At 37.4% G+C, this 20,831-nt stretch overlaps 1 protein-coding gene across 7 annotated transcripts in view; it reads left to right on the top strand.

Moving 5' to 3' along the window:
* The window catches only part of mical2b (microtubule associated monooxygenase, calponin and LIM domain containing 2b), a 99,485-nt gene that overhangs the window by 68,173 nt on the left and 10,481 nt on the right, over positions 1–20,831 (top strand). For 3 of the 7 annotated variants that reach the window (XM_055009350.1, XM_055009348.1, XM_055009351.1), the window contains 12 exons: positions 527–619; positions 771–863; positions 986–1,027; positions 2,992–3,178; positions 3,491–3,564; positions 4,807–4,888; positions 12,655–12,810; positions 14,411–14,461; positions 16,019–16,140; positions 16,231–16,425; positions 18,071–18,222; positions 18,321–18,652. In XM_055009350.1, coding sequence (XP_054865325.1) covers positions 527–619; positions 771–863; positions 986–1,027; positions 2,992–3,178; positions 3,491–3,564; positions 4,807–4,888; positions 12,655–12,810; positions 14,411–14,461; positions 16,019–16,140; positions 16,231–16,425; positions 18,071–18,222; positions 18,321–18,652 — 1,579 coding nt within the window. Of the gene's footprint in view, positions 1–526; positions 620–770; positions 864–985; positions 1,028–2,991; positions 3,179–3,490; positions 3,565–4,806; positions 4,889–9,707; positions 9,982–12,654; positions 12,811–14,410; positions 14,462–16,018; positions 16,141–16,230; positions 16,426–18,070; positions 18,223–18,320; positions 18,653–20,831 lie in introns of those variants that run through there. The other 4 variants (XM_055009349.1, XM_055009352.1, XM_055009354.1 and 1 more) reach the window with 4 other exon arrangements.

Here is a 20,831-nt window from a genome sequence, read left to right as displayed (position 1 = left end):
ATCTAAAAAGTCCAAAATCTTCAAAGAAGAGTGTCCCCAGAAAGTTCCTGTAAGTGTATATATATGGATGGATTCATATTTCCAACTAAATTTGCAGTCTCTGGTCCACATTTCACCAAAGTTGACTTGAATCGTGTCTGAAATTACTTGAAAGTTGTCCAAAATGGCACAAAGTTGGCCTAAAAAACATAAAAATGGTCCAAAATGACTTGAAACCTCTTCCAGAATTAACTGAAAACTGTCTAAAATTACTCAAAATGGTCCAAAATGACCTAAAATTTGTTCAAAATGGCTCCAATTTGTCTTAAATAAGATAAAGATGGTCCTACAGGACTTGAAACTGATCCAAGATTAACTGAAAACCATCTAAAATGACCCAAAATTGGCCAAAATGACCTTAAACTCATTCAAAATGAAATGACTCAGAAACAAATAGATTCTTGATGGATCTTTGCCGTCTTGTGTTTTGAAAGACAAACTGTAGACAAACTATGAATGATTGTACATTGTTCTGGTGTTTATTTAGAGCTCAGAGCTCGAGATCTCCAGAAGAAACGCTCCAAAGGCGGTTGTTCGCTCCGAGAGTTGTCCGACCGGAGCTCCTAGTTACAGTAAAGAGGTACCAGTTGATACCTCAGGTCAATGATTTCATAGTAAATCCCATATTTTCTGCTTTTCCTTCCTTCTAACTCCAATCTGTGGTTTCCTGTTTCTTCTTTTCCCTCTTCTGTTTCTGTCCTCTAATGATCTTCCCCTGGCGTTAACGTTAGCGTACGATTGGAAAAGTGTCGTCAGCCATAGATGCTAAAGCTCAGTTACTGGCCATCCTCTATGAGACCGACCACCGGCCCAATGCAGCGCCGGTAAGATGCATGTGGACGTAGGAAATCTAACCCACTGGTCCTTTTTATTTGTTGTTTCTGCTTGCATTAATTCAACTGCTAGCATAAACCTGATGATTCCAACAGACTATCTGCCTTTCCAGGTTCTAGTTCCCTGGCCAGGAAGAGCTCGCAAGGCTAACGGGGTAAATGAAGGCAAAGTAACAGCAACTGGTGTGTTTGCTGCAGTGCTAGCATCAGTTAGAGTTATCAAGCAATGCTAACTTTAAGTAGCTGCGTGGCCTCATAGAGTTTGTTGGCTGCAGAGTAACTCGATAAAGACTAGTTCGATGCTCACAGATCCTGGCTGTTGGTAGCGGTGTGGGATTCAACTGGCAGGACTTCAGCTCTACAGAAGTCGAAGGCATCTGTGACTAAACTGACAACTGTCTTGGGTTTTAGTTAAAAATGGATATTGATTGGGAAATGGGTAAGAAAAGTTGAAAAGTTGTCTTCATTTGAGTAAACTTTCACATCTGAGGAACAAAACCAGCATCTAGTCTTTCAACAGTAAATCCTTAAAAGATAGAACCTTGAGTTGATTTCGTTGGCTATTATGTTCAACATGTTCTATTATGGTACAACTGTCTTTAATAGTTTATATTATCTGAAATGTTTAGTCTGTTGATGACAACTCTCAAGAAACACAGACAAAGTAAGAATTAGGGAGATTAGCACTTAATTATTCATCATTACATTTTACCGAATCAAAAGTTTGGGGTCATCTTGACAATTTCATGTTTTCCATGAAAACTCCCACTTTTATCCATGTGCTAACATCACTGCACAAGGGTTTTCTAATCACCAATGAGCCTTTCAACACCATTAATTAACACAATGTAGCATTAGAATACAGGAGTGATGGTTGCTGGAAATGTTCCTCTGTACCCCTATGGAGATATTCCATTAAAAATCAGCTGTTTCCAGCTAGAATAGACATTTATCACATTAACAATGTCTACACTGGATTTATCATTCATTTAATGTTATCTTCATTGAAAAAAATGCTTTTCTTTCAAAAATAAGGACATTTGTAAGTGACCCCAAACTGTTGAACAGTAGTGTATAACTGGTAAGACAGAAGAAGTAGGTCATGCATGTCAGTAAATGTATTGTAGATCAGCTGTAGTACCTGGTTGTTCCACCAGGTGAAGCCACTTCCTGTTTAATACTGCAGAGACCAGAGGTGGCGTCACTCAGACTACAGTTCATGTTAAAGCAGAGAGCATTGTGGGAGTTTAGCCAGTAAAGGGGCACCATGACAAAGACTTCTGTGTTGGTTTATGACCTCAGGAAAGATTTCGTGTTCAAGATAAGCCAGAACTAGTACAATGTTTGTATTAAATATCACATGTTTGTCCGTAAAAATGGTTCATAGTTCAAAATTTGATAATTTATTTTCACAATTAATGTTTTCTGCAATTTTATTGTAATTTGCAGCAATACAGTTATGGTTACATCAAAAACATATCAACTGATAATAATAATAAGAAGAAGAAGAAAGAAGAAGGTCATGCATGCTTGTAGATTAGCTGTAGAGGTGGAGTCTCTTACTGTTTAATACTGTAGAGACCAGAGGAGGTGTCACTCAGACTACAGTTCATGTTAAAGCAGAGAGCATTGTGGGAGTTTAGCTAGCAACAGGCACCGTGACAAAGATTTCGGTGGTGCTTAATGACTTTGAAACCAGAGCTAATGTGTTGGATATACCCTAGAATCAACAAAAACAATCTTTCTGTATCTCAGTAGCGTATTTAACAGATGTCATTGTCGTAAATGTCCATTGTGTTATAGATTGATACATTATTGATCGATTATAGGTGTAGAAAACTGCTTAAAATTTGCATCCTTAGCATCCCGCCACAAATCGTCTCTCTTTCTTTAACATCTATGTGTCAGCAGATGTAAACAAAGGATCTGACGTAGATTTGTGCCGTTAACACACCAGCCCGTGTTAACATCTCTGTATGCTTTAATCTGACTTGCAGTTTTATTTTGAGTGAACTTTTTTTTCCCCTTCAGGCGTCTCCTGGAAACCAACATCATTAAAAACATACCAGGAGGAGTTATCTAAGCGTTTCTAACCCTCTCCTGGTGTTCTTCCTCTCAGTGCGTGGTACGTAAGGAGTTCCCTCCAGGCCTCGGTGGCAGCGACATCTGCCACTTCTGCACCAAGCGGGTTTATGTGATGGAGAGACTCAGCGCCGACGGCTACTTCTTCCACCGCGAGTGTTTCCGATGCGACGTCTGTAACTGCACCCTTCGACTGGGAGGACACGCCTTCGACTCTCAGGAGGGTGAGTTTGATTCGCTGTCACTCTGGATGCCTTGACTCATTAAAACTGGTGTTTCCAGGGGTTGTTACATGTGCAAAGCTGGAAGAGATGTAGATTTGGATGTATGTAGAGCTGATCATTTAATTTCACCAATGAAAAATACATAAATCAATAAGGCAGAAAAGAGAAGAAGGTCATGTATGTCAGAAGGTTTAACGTCAAAACATGATGTTAAATTCTCACTTGTTATGAAAATGTCATTTTAGGAAGATTTTTGCTTGTTTTTGGGCAAAGCTGAGTGAGATTTATGGGTTTTTTGTGCTTAATTTACAGCAAAATTCTACTGCAAGATGCATTACACCCAACGCCAATCCAGCAATCACCACAGCAGATTCAGAAGGACAGCGGTAAGAAACAATACACTGATTATTGTTACTTGTTGTTATTTAACTGCTAAACTCTTTTCTGGTGTTTGATACCTCTGTAACAACAGGAGAATGTCACAGCACAGAGCGGATTTAAAACTTTTTTATACCGTGAAGTACAAAGAATATAACTGATGCTGATTGGTTTAATCAGCAGTGTTTGGCTTGAATGTCCTGCACTGCAGCTTTCAAGCTAAGAAGATATGGTGGAAAAATTGCAAAAACATTTATAGTCTAGTTATTTATCCATCAAAGCTTGTTCAGCTGTCTGTCAGCAAGGTTACACAAAAAATAACAAATTTCATGCCTATGTTTGAAAACTTTTTTGACACTGTATAAATCTTGTCAAGAAGATGATCCTGGTATCTTCTAAAAGTAAAAATGAGAACTTTCATTGTCTAGAACTTGTTCTGAACAACCACCTACCACCCATTACTCAGAAATAGTTGAAAATCACTAAAAAGACGTCCAATATTACTTGGTCAAAATGACACAAAAGATGTCCAAAATTACACAAATTTCAATTATTTTTAGACTGTGACAAATGGATGGATGTAAAACTGATCTAGTTGCATTATTATTATTATTATTATTATTATTATTATTATTATTATTATTATTATTATTATTATTATTATTATTATTATTATTATTATTATTAATAAAATTGGTTAAATAACATGAAAATTGTCTAAAATTACACAAAAATTGTCCCAAATTTCTCAATATTTGTCAAAAATTGTTCAAAATGACAAGAGATGTCCAAAATTACACAAAACTGTCCCAAAATTATGAAACATTTGTCCAAAAAAAACTAAAACCTTTCAAAATAACACAATATTTAACCAAATTATTCAAAAGTTGTTCTAAAGGACCTGAAATTTTGTCCAAAATGACTCGAAAATTGTCTGAAATTGGTCAAATTTCTATTAGCTTCTGACTGTGACACCTAGATGGATGTAAAACTGATCTGGTGCCAGTTTTTAGCAGAACTCAGATGCTTTTCCTCCTAAATGTCATGTGTCTCTCTGCTGGACTGATGAAGTTCTGAGGCTCAGAAATGATGGAAAAAATCCATTAAAAAGTGATAAATCTGGACCCACCTGTATGGACTTCAAGGACCTTCTTCAGCTGATTCTGAAGGAGGCAGGAGGTTGTGTTTAGTCCCATTTTGTTGTTTTTATATGAAATGACCCCTCATGGTTTGTACTTTTATTTGTCCAGGAGGACCAAAGTCGTGCTGCATCATCGTCGTTGGACAGCGGGAGCTTCTCGGCCGCCAGCAGCGTCCAGATCCAGCCTTCAGGTACCCTGGTTTCGTTGCTTAGGCGAGGCCTGAGCTGGCCGAGGCGGGCCAGTCGGGCGGTTTGTTTGTTGCCTCGGCGGCTGTTGGGAAATGTTTGTGATTCTGTGGCGGCCATCCGATCCCACGTCCGGAGCTACTCTCAGGACTACGTGTTCCTGTACGAGCTGCTGAGCCTCGGCGGCCCTCTGCTCTGCATGATGCATGAGGTTCTGGCTCAGATCTACCAGGAGCACCGGCTGGCACAGCGGCAGCTCGGCGGCTAATAGCAGGGGGCCAGTCCAGGTTACAACTTCTACAATTTATCCTCCATGACACCAAATAGCAGCTGTACTTTCTGCATTCCTACATTGTTCTTTAAGTTTTCTGTTTTTGAAGCCATCAGCAGCTTAAATAGTTGCTAGATTACCTTCCACTGCCTTCGGTTTGAGATCAACAGCAGAACAAAAATCCGGCTTAAGCACATTACCTTCCATGTTTATTGTGTATTTAGCCCTTGTGCTAGCCCTCAGATCTCCTGGTACATGTTTGTTGACAGTCTCCTGGTGTTGATCTCTGACTCACATGGGCTAGTTCCAGGCTACTGTTAGCATCACTTACAGGTTTATATCTTTAAACTTCACATAGATCTCAAAGAACCTGTTTAGTTCATGTACCAAGAACCTTTAAGGAGCCCATATTCTGCTTTTGAGGTTCCTTTTTTCTGTCGCTGTCTTATAAATCTGCTCTGCAAAGTTACAAAAGCCAAACGTAATTGTTCTCCAACATAAAAACACTGCTCTGCTTTGATTCAGATTCGTATCGTCCAGTAATTCACCAAGCAAATGTTCCACCAAAGCAGTTCCCTCATCTCTATAATGCCGGGACACCATCCCTACATCCTGACCTTAGCCTCGTCCAATATAACTGCAATCAACTTAAAAAAAATAAAAACAGGTCAGAGCACTTTTCTACCCCAATTACAGAATGATAATGAAGTGCAGCAGACCATTCTCCAGTGCCGATGCAGTGCTATGTAGATACGTCTGGAAATGAGAAGTCCTGCCCCTTCCATTCTGCCCTATGGGACCTTATCTTGGAAAAGAAATGACCCGTGGCTATGTCTGTTAATTTACATGTTGACTGTAAAAAACAAACAAAAAACAGACTGAAACAGTTCAGTTTTGTTGACTTACAGCCGGTAGCTACTACAATCACAGAAAAAAAATATTAATTGATACGGGCAATGTAGGAAAAAATAAGTCCACGTCAAAAATTAGTCCTTATACGCTCTTTAAGTATTATAGATCAGCTGTAGTACCTGGTTGTTCCACCAGGTGGAGCCTCTTCCTGTTTAATACTGTAGAGACCAGAGGAGACGTCACTCAGACTACAGTTCATGTTAAAGCGGAGAGCATTGTGGGAGTTTAGCTAGCAACGGCCACCATGACAAAGACTTCTGTGATGTTTAATGACCTCCAACCAGAGCTCATGCATAACAGTGACCCATCAGCTTTTCTGTAACTGAGTATCCAATGAAACCTGCCTTTCCAGTGAATGTCTGTGATTAAAAATAGATCAATCATCATTAATTGATAGCCAGCTATGTCAGAATGTAGTCTAAAATTGGCCTCCATAGTTAAAGACAGAAGCTAAGAGGACCTGAAGGACAGAATGAGGACATTTTCTGATCATTCAATCTGTAAACATGTTCTAATACACCCCAAAGTTCTATTTCTGAACCTTTAAATGTGCAGAATATTGGCTCTTCAACAGCGGCAGTGACCTGGAACTGTCCCTCTGAATCTAACCTTTAAAACTGGACGTGTTTTGTTGTTTATTTACTCACTACATATCGCCTGCTGCACCTTCACTCTGCTCCTCAGACATGTGCAATGGAAATGCCAAAACAGTATTTTATTTTTCTTTATTACAATTCCAAGACATGCTTTTGTCATTAAAATTAAGTTTCAGTGTTTAGAAGTTTTTCATTTAATGTATTTTGTTTAAAATAATTAACTTATTACACTCGATGTATTCAGGGTTCTTTACTTTTTATTTTTCATTATCAACTGGTAATTTATTTTGAATATTTGTAGTTTGTGGGTGAAAATCCAATTATAAAAAGCCAACCAAATCAGAAACTCCATTAAACTTTTACTTTTTCAAGATTTTTTTTTACAAGAGAGTCCAAAGTTACTTTCAAATTCTGTGTATTTTTACGACAGAACACGTTTTTTTTTTTTTTTTTTTTTTTCTTGCATTGAATTATAAAATTAACTGAGAATTACATTTCAAACTGTCTTGGACTTGAAACATTTTTTTGTGCCCAAATCGGTACAAACCAATTACTCCAGATTGGTCTTTATCCTTTATTTCACACGAGCTTAAACAAACCCAACAACTATAAGTTGTTCTTGACTCAGTGAAAACAACCTTCACTTTGTTTATTTTACTTCAGTTGGTGCTTTTATTTGTGGTTATTTTTTGTTGTATTCTTTATTGTAAATTGTGCCTAAGCTGAGTTCCGTTCTGATTGTTTGGTTTCATTTTGTACTCGTGTCTTATTGTAATGACTTTATTGCCGACACTTCTAGTTCTTCTAATTCTCAGCACTCTGTTTATCTTCCTTCCTTCTTCCATTTTCCCCCCACATTTTATCCATTTTTCCTCCCAAATTCATTCTCCTCTGTCTCGTTCACTTCATTTTGTTCAGTCTGTTACAAGTTTCCAATGCTGCACCCTCTGATTGGCTGATTCCTGCCAGCGGGGAAGGTGATGATTGGCCGGCTTCGGCCATAAGGTCTTGTTGCTTTTGCATTAGCTTCCTTTGTAGCTCCACCCCCTTTTCAGTTTAACCCAGATTAACCAATCACAAACCAGCATGAGTTGGAGAAGGTGTTATGTGTGACGCTGTGATACTTTAAAGACCAAATAAATATCAAAGCGGGCTTGAATTTCAATAAATACATAAAGTATTAAGCTAACGACTTGACACCACCAGTGATGGTGAAGTTATTTAATGAAAAGACCAAAACCTACGATGTTTTCATGTAATTTAATTGGATGGTTCGTGCAAACCTTTGGATAGTTTGGATCCAAAACTGATCCTCAATGTTAGGTAGGTGGTCAGGATCCTCGTAAAGATCCATCAGGTCATTTGACTCACACACTTGAAAAATTGACAAGAACCAGTTCTCTTTACATGCATGACAGTAAATGTATCGTAGATCAGCTGTAGTACCTGGTTGTTCCACCAGGGGAGCCTCTTACTGTTTAATACTGCAGAGACCAGAGGAGGCGTCACTCAGACTACAGTTCATGTTAAAGCAGAGAGCGTTGTGGGAGTTTATCTAGCAATGGGCACCATGACAAAGACTTATGTGGAGGTTAATGACATCAGGCAACAACTCGTGTTGGAAACACCCGAGAATCAACAAGGACAGTGTTGGTGGCACCATGACAAAGACTAATGTGGTTGTTAATGGCCTCCGAACAGAGGTCCAGCCACAAATTGTGTTTTACCTTTATGACACCTGATGGAAGCATCACTAAGACTACAGGCAGTTCATGTTGGCTGACAGAGAGCATTAAAGAGATCTAGCTAGCAAGGAGCACCATGACAAAGACTTATGTGATGCTTAATGGCCTCCAAACTGAGGTCATACATTTGAGATAAACTGTAATTGACCAGGACAGTATTTTAAATGTCAATGACTATCCATTGTGCTCTGTTTGATCGATACTGATCAATGAAACTGCCAAGACAACTATTCATAATCTGCAGCTCTAACGTCTAGCGACAAATTGTGTTCTCCCTGTATGACACCTGTGTTTCAGTGGATAGAGACAGTCCCTCAAACTACAGGCAGTTCATGTTGGCAAGCAGAGAGCATTGTGGGAGTTTAGCTAGCAACAGGGCATGATGACAAAGACTTCTGTGGTGATTAATGACCTCAGGCAAGAACTCATATGTCAGAAACACCCTAGAATCATCAAGGACAGTGTTATTGACACAGTGGCAGACACTTGGACTACATGTGGTTCATGCTGCTAAGTAGAAAGCGTTGTGGGGGTTTAGCTAGCAACAAGCCATCATGACTAAGACTTCTGTGATGCTTAATGTTCAAACAGTGATCATACATTTGAGACAAACTGGGACCGACCACAACTGTGTTTTTATACAGTGTGGCCCAAACGATATGTCCTTTGACCAAAATAGCAACATCAGCACATGAAAACTTTCCACGGCGCTCAATTTGATCAAAACAAATCAATAATGCTGCTGAGAAAACTACAGAAAATTTGTACCTCTAATGTTCTACAAATGTGTCAGCAGACCAAAGTGGTCACTCGAACTACATATAGTTCATTCTGGCAAGCAGAGAGCATTGTCGGGGTTTAGCTAGCAATGGGCACCATGATAAAGACTTCTGTGTCAGTTAATGTCCTCCGTCCAGAAATAAAGCATCTCGCCTTGACTCTTCCATTCTGGCACCTTCCTGGTGAAGAATTGGGCTTACGTTGCTGGAATCCGTGACATTAACTCGAAACATTTCTAAAAAACAAACGTGATGTAAGACCATGAGAAGTTGCCTCATCGGACACAGAACAAACCTGATTGTCTGAAGTAAAAATGCACACATAGCACCTTTTATAATAATTCTCTTGGTTTGCCGTCATGCTAGCCCTCCTAACACTCATGTTTTGCTGTGCTTGTCCTTAACCTTCTTAACACCAAACATCCGCCTGAATGCCCCTGGATTTATTCTGTTTCTGAACAGCAGCCTGTCCTCTACGTAGGCCGGTATATTGGTAACATATTTGTCCACGTCTGTTTCAGAAGGACGCCTCCCTCCTTCAGAGCCCCTCTCCAGATCTCTGTCATGTAACTCCTAGTCTTTGCTCAGGACATCAGCGGCTTAGTCGCAGCTTTTTGCACATCGCCAGATTCACTCTGTCGGCTGTACTGTCCATGTTTTGTAGCTGCGTTTGGATCAAGTCTGAACGCATCCTGCCAGCCTTGTTATCTATTCAGAATTACTGTAACATTGCTTAATTTATGATATTTATAAACTGTAAATATATTCAAAAATAAATCAATTTGATTACATAAATTACTTGCATCGTTGTTTGTTGCCGATTATTTGGATAATTAGTCAGGATCGAACGGTTAGCTTGCGGGCTAATCTCACAATTTAGCGGCCAAATTTCACCATATTTCTACGTCTCTTAACAACAAAATTAACAGTCTCATCAAAAGTAAGTCCCCTTTCCCTCCACCTCTGCGCTAAGTCGAGCTAACATCACCACATGAATCATGATCACGATCACAGCTTCTGTTAACTCAACAATTAACCCAAGCTTCATAACATCTAATGAAGAAGCTGAACCAGCTGTAATTGTGCAGCCAGTTCTATAATTTTAATTAATTATCTTCAAATGTTGCCAAAAATTAAAAAAGAGAAATTTGCAAAAGCTTCAATTAAAGACTGTTCAGCTACAAAGACCCTGAATAGAACTGAAGTGAATCTTACTATCCGCTTCCTCATGGGTTCTGCTAGCGGGTCTTCTCTGTCCTTTCCTCAGAGTTTGGTATCTGTATCGTTTATGGGTTTTTATTATTATTTCATTTAATGCTACAGCTCTTAAATCTCCTGGAAAAATCCAAAATGAGAACCTGAGCAGTAGAAGTAAACTTTGGTTCGGAGATATTTTCATTTGTTTGCTGTGACCAAGTGGAAACACCTTTGGAAAGATTCTGTACTTTGTTGACTTCATTTCTCTGTGAGTACTCATCTCATGAATATGTGATTGTGTTTTGTTGGTGCCTGTACATGAATGAAAATCAGTGTTATTGTGTTAAGTTAGAAAAGTGAAGTGAAATGTATTGAAATCTGGGATATAAATGTTTAAATGGCTTCACGATTTTCACTAGAACATCTGTATTGTATAGTTCTGTATTTTTGTTTGTCTCAGTTTGATTCTCAGTCATTCAGGTCTTTGTAATCTGAAGTGCTTCAACAGAACTCGTCAACTTCTTTTTTGGTTCTTGAAGATGTGAATATAAACATCAAACAGGTTTTCTCAGTTCTGACTGCCTGGAGGGGAATCCTGGATATTTATTTTTACCCCAAAAACTCATCAATGTCCATTAGCAATCCAAGACTCAAGGTGTTAATGGTGATGAAAGTTACTGAGGAGGGAGGACAGAAAGTGTTAATGGTGATGAAACTGGTTGGGACTTAACGGTTCAAGGTTCTATTGGTTTTGAAACTACTGGGAGAGGGGTGACTGAAGGTATTATTGGTTTCGAAACTGCCTAAGGAGGGATGACTTGAGATGTTAATGATGACTCAACTACTTTGGGAAGTACGACTCAAAGTGTTAATAGTGGTAAAACTGCCTCAGGATGGATTACGTGTGGTAATAGTTGTGAAACTCCCTGGGGAGTGCTGACTCAAGGTGTCAGTGGTGGTAAAAACTACTCGGGAAGTGATGGTGCAAGATTTGAATGGTTGTCAAACTACCTGAGGAGGCGTGAATCACCGTATTATTATAGTGAAACTGCATGAGGATGGATGAGCCAAGGTGTGGATGGGTGTCAAACTACCCTGGCAGGGAAGACTCACAGTTTGAATGGTTGTGAAACTACCTGGGCAATAATGAGTCAAGGTATGGATGGGTGTCGAACTACCTGGGAAAGTGGGACTGAACTGAAGGTTAATAACCTATGAGGTGTTAATGCTGGTGTAACTGCCTTGGGAGGGATGACTTAAGACCAAGTTCTTTCCAGAAGAGGAATAAGATTGGTGCTATGACTGTATCTCAGAAGAATAGTTTATTATGTAAATTTACCAAAGTACTTTAAATATTTTTGTTTAGACTCTACATTAATGGATATAATACTCATTAACCTGTCTAACTTACATGTTTAGATCTAGAACCTACAAAGTATTAGTGGTTGAACTGCCTGAGGATGGATCACTCAAAGCATTGGTGGTGGTTATACTGCCTGGGGAGGGATGATTGAAGGTCAGTCATTGTTACAAAGCACAACATCTGTTGAGCCAAAGTACTGTGCAGTAACAAATAAGAGTTATCTTGCAAATGTAAGAGTTTAGATAAAGGTTAAGACCCTCCAATAATATTAATATTGGAAGTTCACTGACTGTTTTAAGCATCAAGGATAAGACCCTACATCATCATATATAATACAAATTTACCAGACTAACTGAAATGTCAAAACTAATAATCTACAAGGTGTTAGCACTGGTAAACTGCATGATGAGGGATCTCAGGAATGAATTATAAGTACCTGATCAGTAGTGTTGTAGACCCTCTCCTCTGTTCCAGTTTAACCATTATGGCTTCCTTCGCTCCTCAACAATCAGTCTTCACTGTCCAAAAGAGTCTCAAAGGACTCCTTCATTCTTCAGGTCTTTAGTCTTTAGCCTATACATCGGTCTGTGTACTCCTGGTTTCATTGGACCGCATTGGGTTGGAACTCCTCACCAGTCAGTTAAATCTGAGGAAACCTCTTGGATGAAGCTGGAATATCTTCAAGAACCAAAAAGACTTCCTTCTAGTGAAGTTGTTTGGATGTATAGTATTATAATGTTAGTTCCTGCTGAGTTTATTTTGACCTACAGAAGCTGAGTTAATGTAGAGTAGCTGTGGAGTTAAAGTCCTGTAGAGATGCATGAACTAGTTGATGTTACTGCAGCATGAAGTAGCATGAATTCTAGTCTAGTTAAGATTTAATGGCTTCACACTGTTTGTATTTGCAGGATTGGCATCCAGCCGGCGCTCAGAGCAGCTTGGTAAAGGTCGCAGCAGAGTTCCTGAGGATACTGAGATGGCCGAGGAGGCTGTCGATGCTTCTTCTGCAGCAAAACCAGCAACACAAGACGGGCCAAAGAGTCAGAACCAGGACGATACCAAAGGTTAGACCTGGTCCGAGGGTTCTCCTGTTTCTTTCAAAGCTCCTCAAATGAATTTTCGTTCCTGTTATTGCTTGAAAACATGATATTCCCAGAGGGAGGATCTTAAACCGGCTGAACTTGGAGCAGCAGCATGTTTGTGTTGGAGTTCCTCCCCCGGTGAAGTGGGGGAGTCGAGGGTTGATATGTTAGAGCTGCTCTCCCACACTTAACTCAGGTTTTATTATCTCCTCTCTGGACTCAACAGTCTGCACTCGATTCTACACTATGAGGATCAATGCAACGTTTTTTATCTTCTGCACTTGGTATTCCTTTACTCCTAACATTATAAACATGAACTGTGAGCTCAGACATCCACTGAATCTGTTGGAGAAAAGCACAGTTAGATCCGCATATACGCCATTATATAGGGGGTCCCCAACTTTCAGCGGAATTCCATTCCGACGGTGCAACGTAACGCAATTTTCACACTCAACTACGCTAACACAGTGATAAAATCATAATCTAGGGCTCAAAAACACTGCCATCAGAGGAGTCTGACTAAGACTTGGGAGTCATAATGAAGGGCAGAAACTTTCCAAAAAAACAACACAAAAGAAAGAAAACGAACGTAAGACAATCCAACGTGGCGTACAACTGGCAAATTTAAGCAAAGCCGTCTTCCTCATCTGGCGTATACGTCTGCTCCGCTCACCAACGCCGTACATCAGAATGATGGAACAAGACTTTCTTAATAAATTTACAGGAGATGGCGACGTAACCACTAAACACCGTAGCTCGAGGACACCGTGTATTGGGAATTTTCACATGATGCCTGAATTTTGTGTTTTCCTTTGCATAAATAAGGGCATTTCCATCATAAATTAATGCAAAAAAGACAGAAATTGGTGTATAAAGATTCACTAGAATGGAGAAAATGAAGCCTTTGGTGGTTGGAGACTCCGAACTTTTAGATTTTGTACACTACTGTTCAAAAGTTTGGGGTCACCCAAACAATTCCATGTTTTCCATGAAAACTCCCACTTTTATTCATGTGTTAACATAACTGCACAAGGGTTTTCTAATCATCAATGATCCTTTCAACACCATTAGCTAACACAATGTAGCATTAGAACACAGGAGTGATGGTAGCTGGAAATGTTCCTCTGTACCTCTATGGAGATATTCCATTAAAAATCAGCTGTTTCCAGCTACAATAGTCATTTACTACATTAACAATGTCTACACTGGATTTATCATTCATTTAATGGTATCTACATTGAAAAAATAAGATTTTCTTTCTACAATAAGGACATTTGTAAGTGACCCCAAACTGTTGAACAGTAGTATGTGTAATGAACCTATTGCTAGCATGCTAAAATAATGGGGGCAATGTTAGCATGTTGATATTAACCTAAATCCAGCCTCATGGAGTCACAGTAGAATCTCACTGGTGTTTTTGTACATTTGATTAGTTTTTCCACAGAACACTTGACAGAAATAAACTTGGCTTTGATTCTTACTAACTATTGCTTCTTATTAGTGATAGAAATTCCTATTTTTAACAGATTATTTGGCCATTTTTCTCCAGAATGAAGTCTTGTGTTCGTCTTTTTCTCTGCAGATCACCTGAACACCAAACACAATAATCGATGGAAACGGAAGATCAGAGCGAGTGAGTAGCTTTTTGATTTTGTCTGTCTTTATGTTGAGCTTCTTTGCTTAATTTGTGTTTGATTTTATTTTATGTTCCAAAGATCCAAGACCACAGCAAAAATCTGAGATTAGACTTTGTTTTTTCTTCTTTCTTCTCCCATTAATCACATTTGGAGCCTCAGATTTTTCTTCTGTCCCTGAATATAAAAATGAATATAAACTGCAGCAGCTGCAGCGTTAACCTGCTGTTGACACACCGATGTCTCAAAAACATGCCAGAAAAAGATTGAATGAATATTATAAACTTTTCCTCAAATGTACTTTTAAAAAGCCAGTGAGAAAAATGGCAAAAAAAGTGCCATAAAACTATGACATATCTCAAAAATGTGTGAAAAATATGCAGAAAAAGACAGAAAAGATATTCATAAAATGTAGAATTCTGTAGAATGACACCCAAATACTATTAAAATATCAAAAAAATAATATAAGAAAAGTGAGGAAAAGAAATCTTAAAACACTATCATAAAACATTGTAAAATGTGCAAAAAATAAGTTGTCCTCATAAAATGTGCAAAAATATGTAGAAAAACACTGAAAAAATATTATTTCCTAAAATTTATTATTTTTTTTAAAAGTAATGAGAAAATTTGCAATAAAATACCCCAAAACTATAAAAACAAACAATGAAGAGTCTCAATGTTTGAAAAATATGCAGAAAAACACTGAATCAATATTATTGACATTTCCTAAAATAATTTTTTGGAAAAAGTGAGAAAAATATCAATAAAATACCAGGCAATTATAAAAAAATTAAAACATTAAGTGTCTCAAAAATGTGTGAAAAATATGCAGAAAAATACAGAAAAGATCAAATAAAATGTAGAATTATATAGAAAAAACAATAAGATATAAGAAAATTGACCAAAAAAAATCTTAAAACAGTCATGAAACATTTGTAAAATATAATAATAATATAAAAATAAAATGCCCTCATAAAATGTCTGAAAATTTTGCAGAAAAAGACTGAAACATATCCAAAGATAATACATGTAAAAAAAATAGACTTTTAAAATATCCCACAAATATTAAAACAAATATGTAAAACTGCGTATATAAAGTAGCTTCACAGGCAGCGGATCTCAGTATTTACCAGTCAGAGGGAGTTTTACTGTAATTAACAGCATTTTTAATACTCATACTCATGTACTGTTACTTAATTAAAATTGACTTTTACTTGTAATGGAGTATTTTTACACTTTCTTATAGAAATAATACTTCTTTCACTGCTGCAGAATGAATTTAAAGCCTCTAAACCTGTTTCCTCTTCGGTACGACACAGTGTCTTAATAGCTGCAGTTAGAACTGTTGTCATGCTACATGTTGAACACTGGAGGTCGCTGTTGCTCAACTTTTTTCTTTCTGTTTGTTTTTTTTTTTTTTGGTGGGGACATTTTCATAGTTCCTCTGACTGACAGATGAAGTACTGCCTCCACTGCCTGCAGTCACCACCAGAAACACGACATCTTTAGCTTCATTCATGCAGATAAACGTGTTTCGGTGTTTTCTCCTGTTGCAGCGTTCCCTCTGATGTTCCTGAAACATTTCCAGAGAAGCGTCCTGCTGAACGAAGAAGGTCCAGAAACTGTTCCTGAAGCCGACTCTGACTTTGAGGACATCACTTCATCAGAAAAACAAACCGTACGTCACCTCTAACCTATTCTAAACTGATTCTACACTCCTCTACGTACAGGAGGTAGACTTCTCTCTCCTCTGATTCTGTTTTTTTAGAGCAGCGACGTCAAGACATCAACAGAAACCCAGAATCCTTCAGATCAAACAGAGAAAACTGAGGATTGCCCAGTTTCATCGACCCCAAAGAAGCTCCTGGTTTTATCGACGTCTGACAAAGAGAAGCTTCTGACCTGGGAAGGTCCTCAGAAACCAGAAGAAGCTTTAAATAAAACACAGCAGGACAAAGAGCAGGTGGAAAATGTATCCACTGATTATAGCAACAAAACCTGTTTTATTCCAAAGAATAGCGATAAAAGATCAACTAGAACCTCCTCAGAACATCTGGTTCTTCATCTCCAGTAACTCTATCATGATCAGAGTTCTACCTTCATACTGGGAATATTTCCAGAGTTCTGTAGAGGTGGATCCAGATTTATCACTTTTTAATGGACTTTTTCCATCATTTCTGAGCCTCAGAACTTCATCAGTCCAGCAGATAGACACATGACATTTAGGAGGAAAAACGACAACTAAAATAACTAAAAAAGGAAAATTACCACAAAAACAGACAAATTAACCACAAAAAGAGACCAAATCGCCAAAAAGGGGCCAAAATTACCACAAAGAAACACAAAATAACCACAAAAAGAGACAAAATATCCACTGAAAGATGCAAAATTATCACCAAAAGTCCAAAACTGTCCCAAATTCAAAATCTGAAAATCAGAACAGTCAAAAATAACTCAAAAACTGTTCAAAATGACAAAAGATGTCCAAAATTACACTAAATTGCCTTAAAATGTGTCCCAAAAAATTACAAAAACTTTCCAACATGACTCAGTATTGTTCAAAAGGACCTGAAATTTTGTCCAAATTGACTTGAGAATTGTCCAAAATTGGTCAAATCTGGATTATCTTCAGACTGAGACACCTGGATGGATGTAAAACTGATCTGGTGTCAGTTTTTACCAGAACTCAGATGTGTCTGTCATCCTGAAAATGGGTCAAAATGACTCAAAAATTGTCCACAGTGACTTGAAAAAGATCCATAATTCCAGAAAATGAGTCCAGAGTGACATGAAATTTGTCCAATATGATCTCAAAGACAAGAAAAGTTTCAAGTTGACATAAAACTTGTTGAAAAAGACAAGAAAATTGTCCAAAATGAGTCAGAATTCACACAAAAAGGATCCAAACTGACTGAAGATTTGCAGAACATGTTTTCTTTTTAACTTTTCTAGAGTCTCTTAAAAAAGTTCTAGGTATACTTTAAAAAGTTCTAGAATATACCTAGAACTTTTGGTAGGTCTACTCAGTACGTCTGTTGGTAGGTCTACTCTAAAACTTTCTCCAGGGGACGTTCTGCTCTATGGACTTCAAGGACCTGGAATGTTCTAAGTGAGACTAAACTTAAAGACTGGAAGCAGGAAAGGAGAACGTCCCCTGGAGAAAGTTCTAGAGTAGACATACCAACAACTGGTGAAAGTTCTAGAGTAGACCTAGTTGTCGGTAGGTCTACTCTAGAACTTTCTCCAGGGGACGTTCAAGAGTAAACCTACCTCTTGATGACACTTCTAGAGTATACTTACCACTTGATGAAAGTTCTAGAGTAGAGTAGAGTCTACTCTAGAACGTTCTTTGGGAGACGTTCTCCTCTATGGACTTCAAGGATCTGGAACTCTGGAAATATTCTCAGTCTGAAGGTAGAACTCTGATACCTAGATGAAGAACCAGATGTTCTGTGGAGGTTCTGGTTGAAGTTTGTTCGGTCTTGGTTGGTTTTCTAAGAAACGACTCGTCAGTCTGTGTTTGAGGGTTGTTTTTCTTTTTTTTTGTTCCTCTGAGACAGAAAAGTTGAATTATTTCCACGTTTCTTCCGTCTCTGATGTTTAATCAGGAACCAACAGAAGCTGATAAACCTCAAACCGACTCGGTCCAGAACGGAGGAACGTCTGGAAGCTCATCTCCTTCGGCCTTCCAGGTTATCGCCAACGCCTTCAGGAGGACGTTCAGCGTGACGCAGCACAGCTCCACGGCTGCAGTCGCCATGTTGGTGTTGTGAACGTTATTTAAAACTTTATTTAAACATCAGATTGAAGCCACTGTGGATGTGTAGTTCCTCTCTGATTTGTGTTCCATTCAACCAGGAGGTCCAAACGTGACGGACCCAGGAGGCCGAGGCCGATGTCTGACGGAGCCTTCAGCTTCCTGTTGGGTCCGGAGCAGAAGAAGTCCGGCTGGGCGGCCGATCCGTGGGGTTCTGGTCGGGATCTGCCGTCGCTGCTGCAGCAGGTTTCCCTGAAGGGTCGCAGAGACTCTGGAGGAGTTTTCTCCGACGACATGAACTCACTGCCTCGCCGGAGAGTCAACCTGTTCTCCTCTCTGAGGCTGAGGAAGAGGGAGGTTTCTGACAGTGATGGGAAGGACCACGAGGTCCAGACGGAGATCAGGAGCATCCTGTCCAAGCTCAGGAACAAAGGTCAGTGTCTGGACAGCCAATAATAATGATATTATAAGAATCTCAGCTGGACATCCTTTAAAGATGCTCTTTTTGGACACTTGGGGGCGTCAGAGCAGCAAAATATTGTCGATCTTAATTTTATTTTTACCTTAAAACCTTAAACAATCAAATATTAATTCCATTACAGTGTAGAATCCAACAGCTTCAAGGTTTAAAATAATCTTTGTTGTCCGTTATTATCCAGCAGACAAAAAAGACAATTAAAAATAAACAAAATAGATTAAAATTAAAAAATCATCATCAGTCAGAATAATTTAATATGACCATAGAATATAATAAAACATATATATTAAAATGATAAAGTCATAATCATTCACAAAGAAAAAAATGACCATAAAATAAATAAAATAAAATTACAGACAAAAATATGACGATAAAATAAAACTGAAATAAAATAAAATAAAATGAAATAATTATCATCAGTCATAGACAAAAATGACAAATAAAAAACAAAAAATAGATTAAAATAAAAAAGATCATCAGTCAGAACAAAGTAATATGACTATAGAATATAATATATATATATATATATATATATATATATATATATATATATAAATATATATATATATATATATATATATATATATATATATATATAAAGATACCGAAGTCATCATCATTCAGAAAGAAAAAAATATGACCATAAAATAAATAAAATAAGATAGTATAAAATAACAGACAAAAAATAAGGTGATAAAATAAAACATTGAAAATAAAATCAAAATAATCATCAGTCATAGACAAAAAAATAATAAAATTAAATAAAATAGATTAAAATTTAAAAATTATCATCAATAAAATAATATTACCACAGAATATAATAAAAAAAATTAAGATAATAGAATCATCATTCACAAACAAAAAAATATGACCATAAAATAAATAAAAAATAGTAAAACATATGATAATCAAATAAAATTTTTAAAAAAATCATCAGTCATAGAAAAAAGATGATAAAAGGTAAAATAGATTAAAATTTTAAAAAAATCATTTTCAGCCAGAATAAAATGACAACAGAATATAATTTTCAGAAATAAAATGAAGAAAAAGTCCTCATCATTCACAAACAGAAAAATATGACCATGAAATAAATAAAATAATATAGTTTAAAATAACAGACAAAAAATATGATAACCTTTTGCTTTAATTTCTGTAAATTAACGTAATCAAAAGTTAATTTAATAATTTTTCCTGAAAGAGGTTCTACAGGTTTGGTTCTTGTGGTTGAAACATCCATAAAGATTCCTTAAAACTGGATTCCATCTGTCGGATTTCACCACTAGAGTCTTTTTTTATTTTCCCATCAGTCATAAGAACCTCCGTGAGTCTGTTACCGACCATCACAAGACTGAATCAGATGTGACTAAACAGAAGCTCCAGAGGAAAAAGGCTGCAACGATGAGTCACTGATGCATTAACAGAACGTCAGCGTTTCATACATGTGTCCTTTTAGAGCCTCAGTGATGTCGTTTAGTCCATCTCTCACCATTTAGAACCAGACGGTGTTTCCAGAGAACTTCACTGCATGGAAACCAAAACCTTCTGGAACTAGAACAGAGCGTTCTCATCAATTAGTCCCTAAAAAAGTGTAGATTCACTTTATTCAAGCTCAGATCTGGAACATACTGGTGATGAAATAACATCTAATCAACTCACTTATAGCTTTATAGAAATATATTTAACCTTCCTGTTGTCCTCATTTACAGGCACCAAAAATATTGTTTCCTTGTCTGAAAAAAATACAAAAAATCAGCACAAAAATACCCCAAATTTCAGAAAATTTGCAAAACCTTCAGGAAGAAAATTTCAATAATTCCTTAAAAGTTTCCCTTAAAAGTTTTTTTTTTTTTAAATCCCCCAAATTTGGCAAGAAATTCTTGTAAATATTTTAACAAAATGAGTAAAAATCTTCAAAAAAAATCTTAAAAATATCTAAAGTGATTCCATATATATCAGTAAAACTTCTAATATTTTCTTTAAGAACATTTACATAAAAATCAACCAAAATCCAGTGAAATTTGCTGGATTTTGGTTGATTTTTTTGTGAATGTTCTTAAGAAACATTTCTAACATTTCTTTTGTTCCACCAAAAAATGTTCAAAGATTTCCCCAAAATGTTGAAAATGTGGACATC

The sequence above is a fragment of the Amphiprion ocellaris genome, chromosome 3 (genome assembly GCF_022539595.1).
Source record: "Amphiprion ocellaris isolate individual 3 ecotype Okinawa chromosome 3, ASM2253959v1, whole genome shotgun sequence".
NCBI lineage: Eukaryota > Metazoa > Chordata > Actinopteri > Pomacentridae > Amphiprion > Amphiprion ocellaris.
Note: the sequence above shows the minus strand (reverse complement) of the source record. Positions and strands in the feature narration are given on the sequence as shown.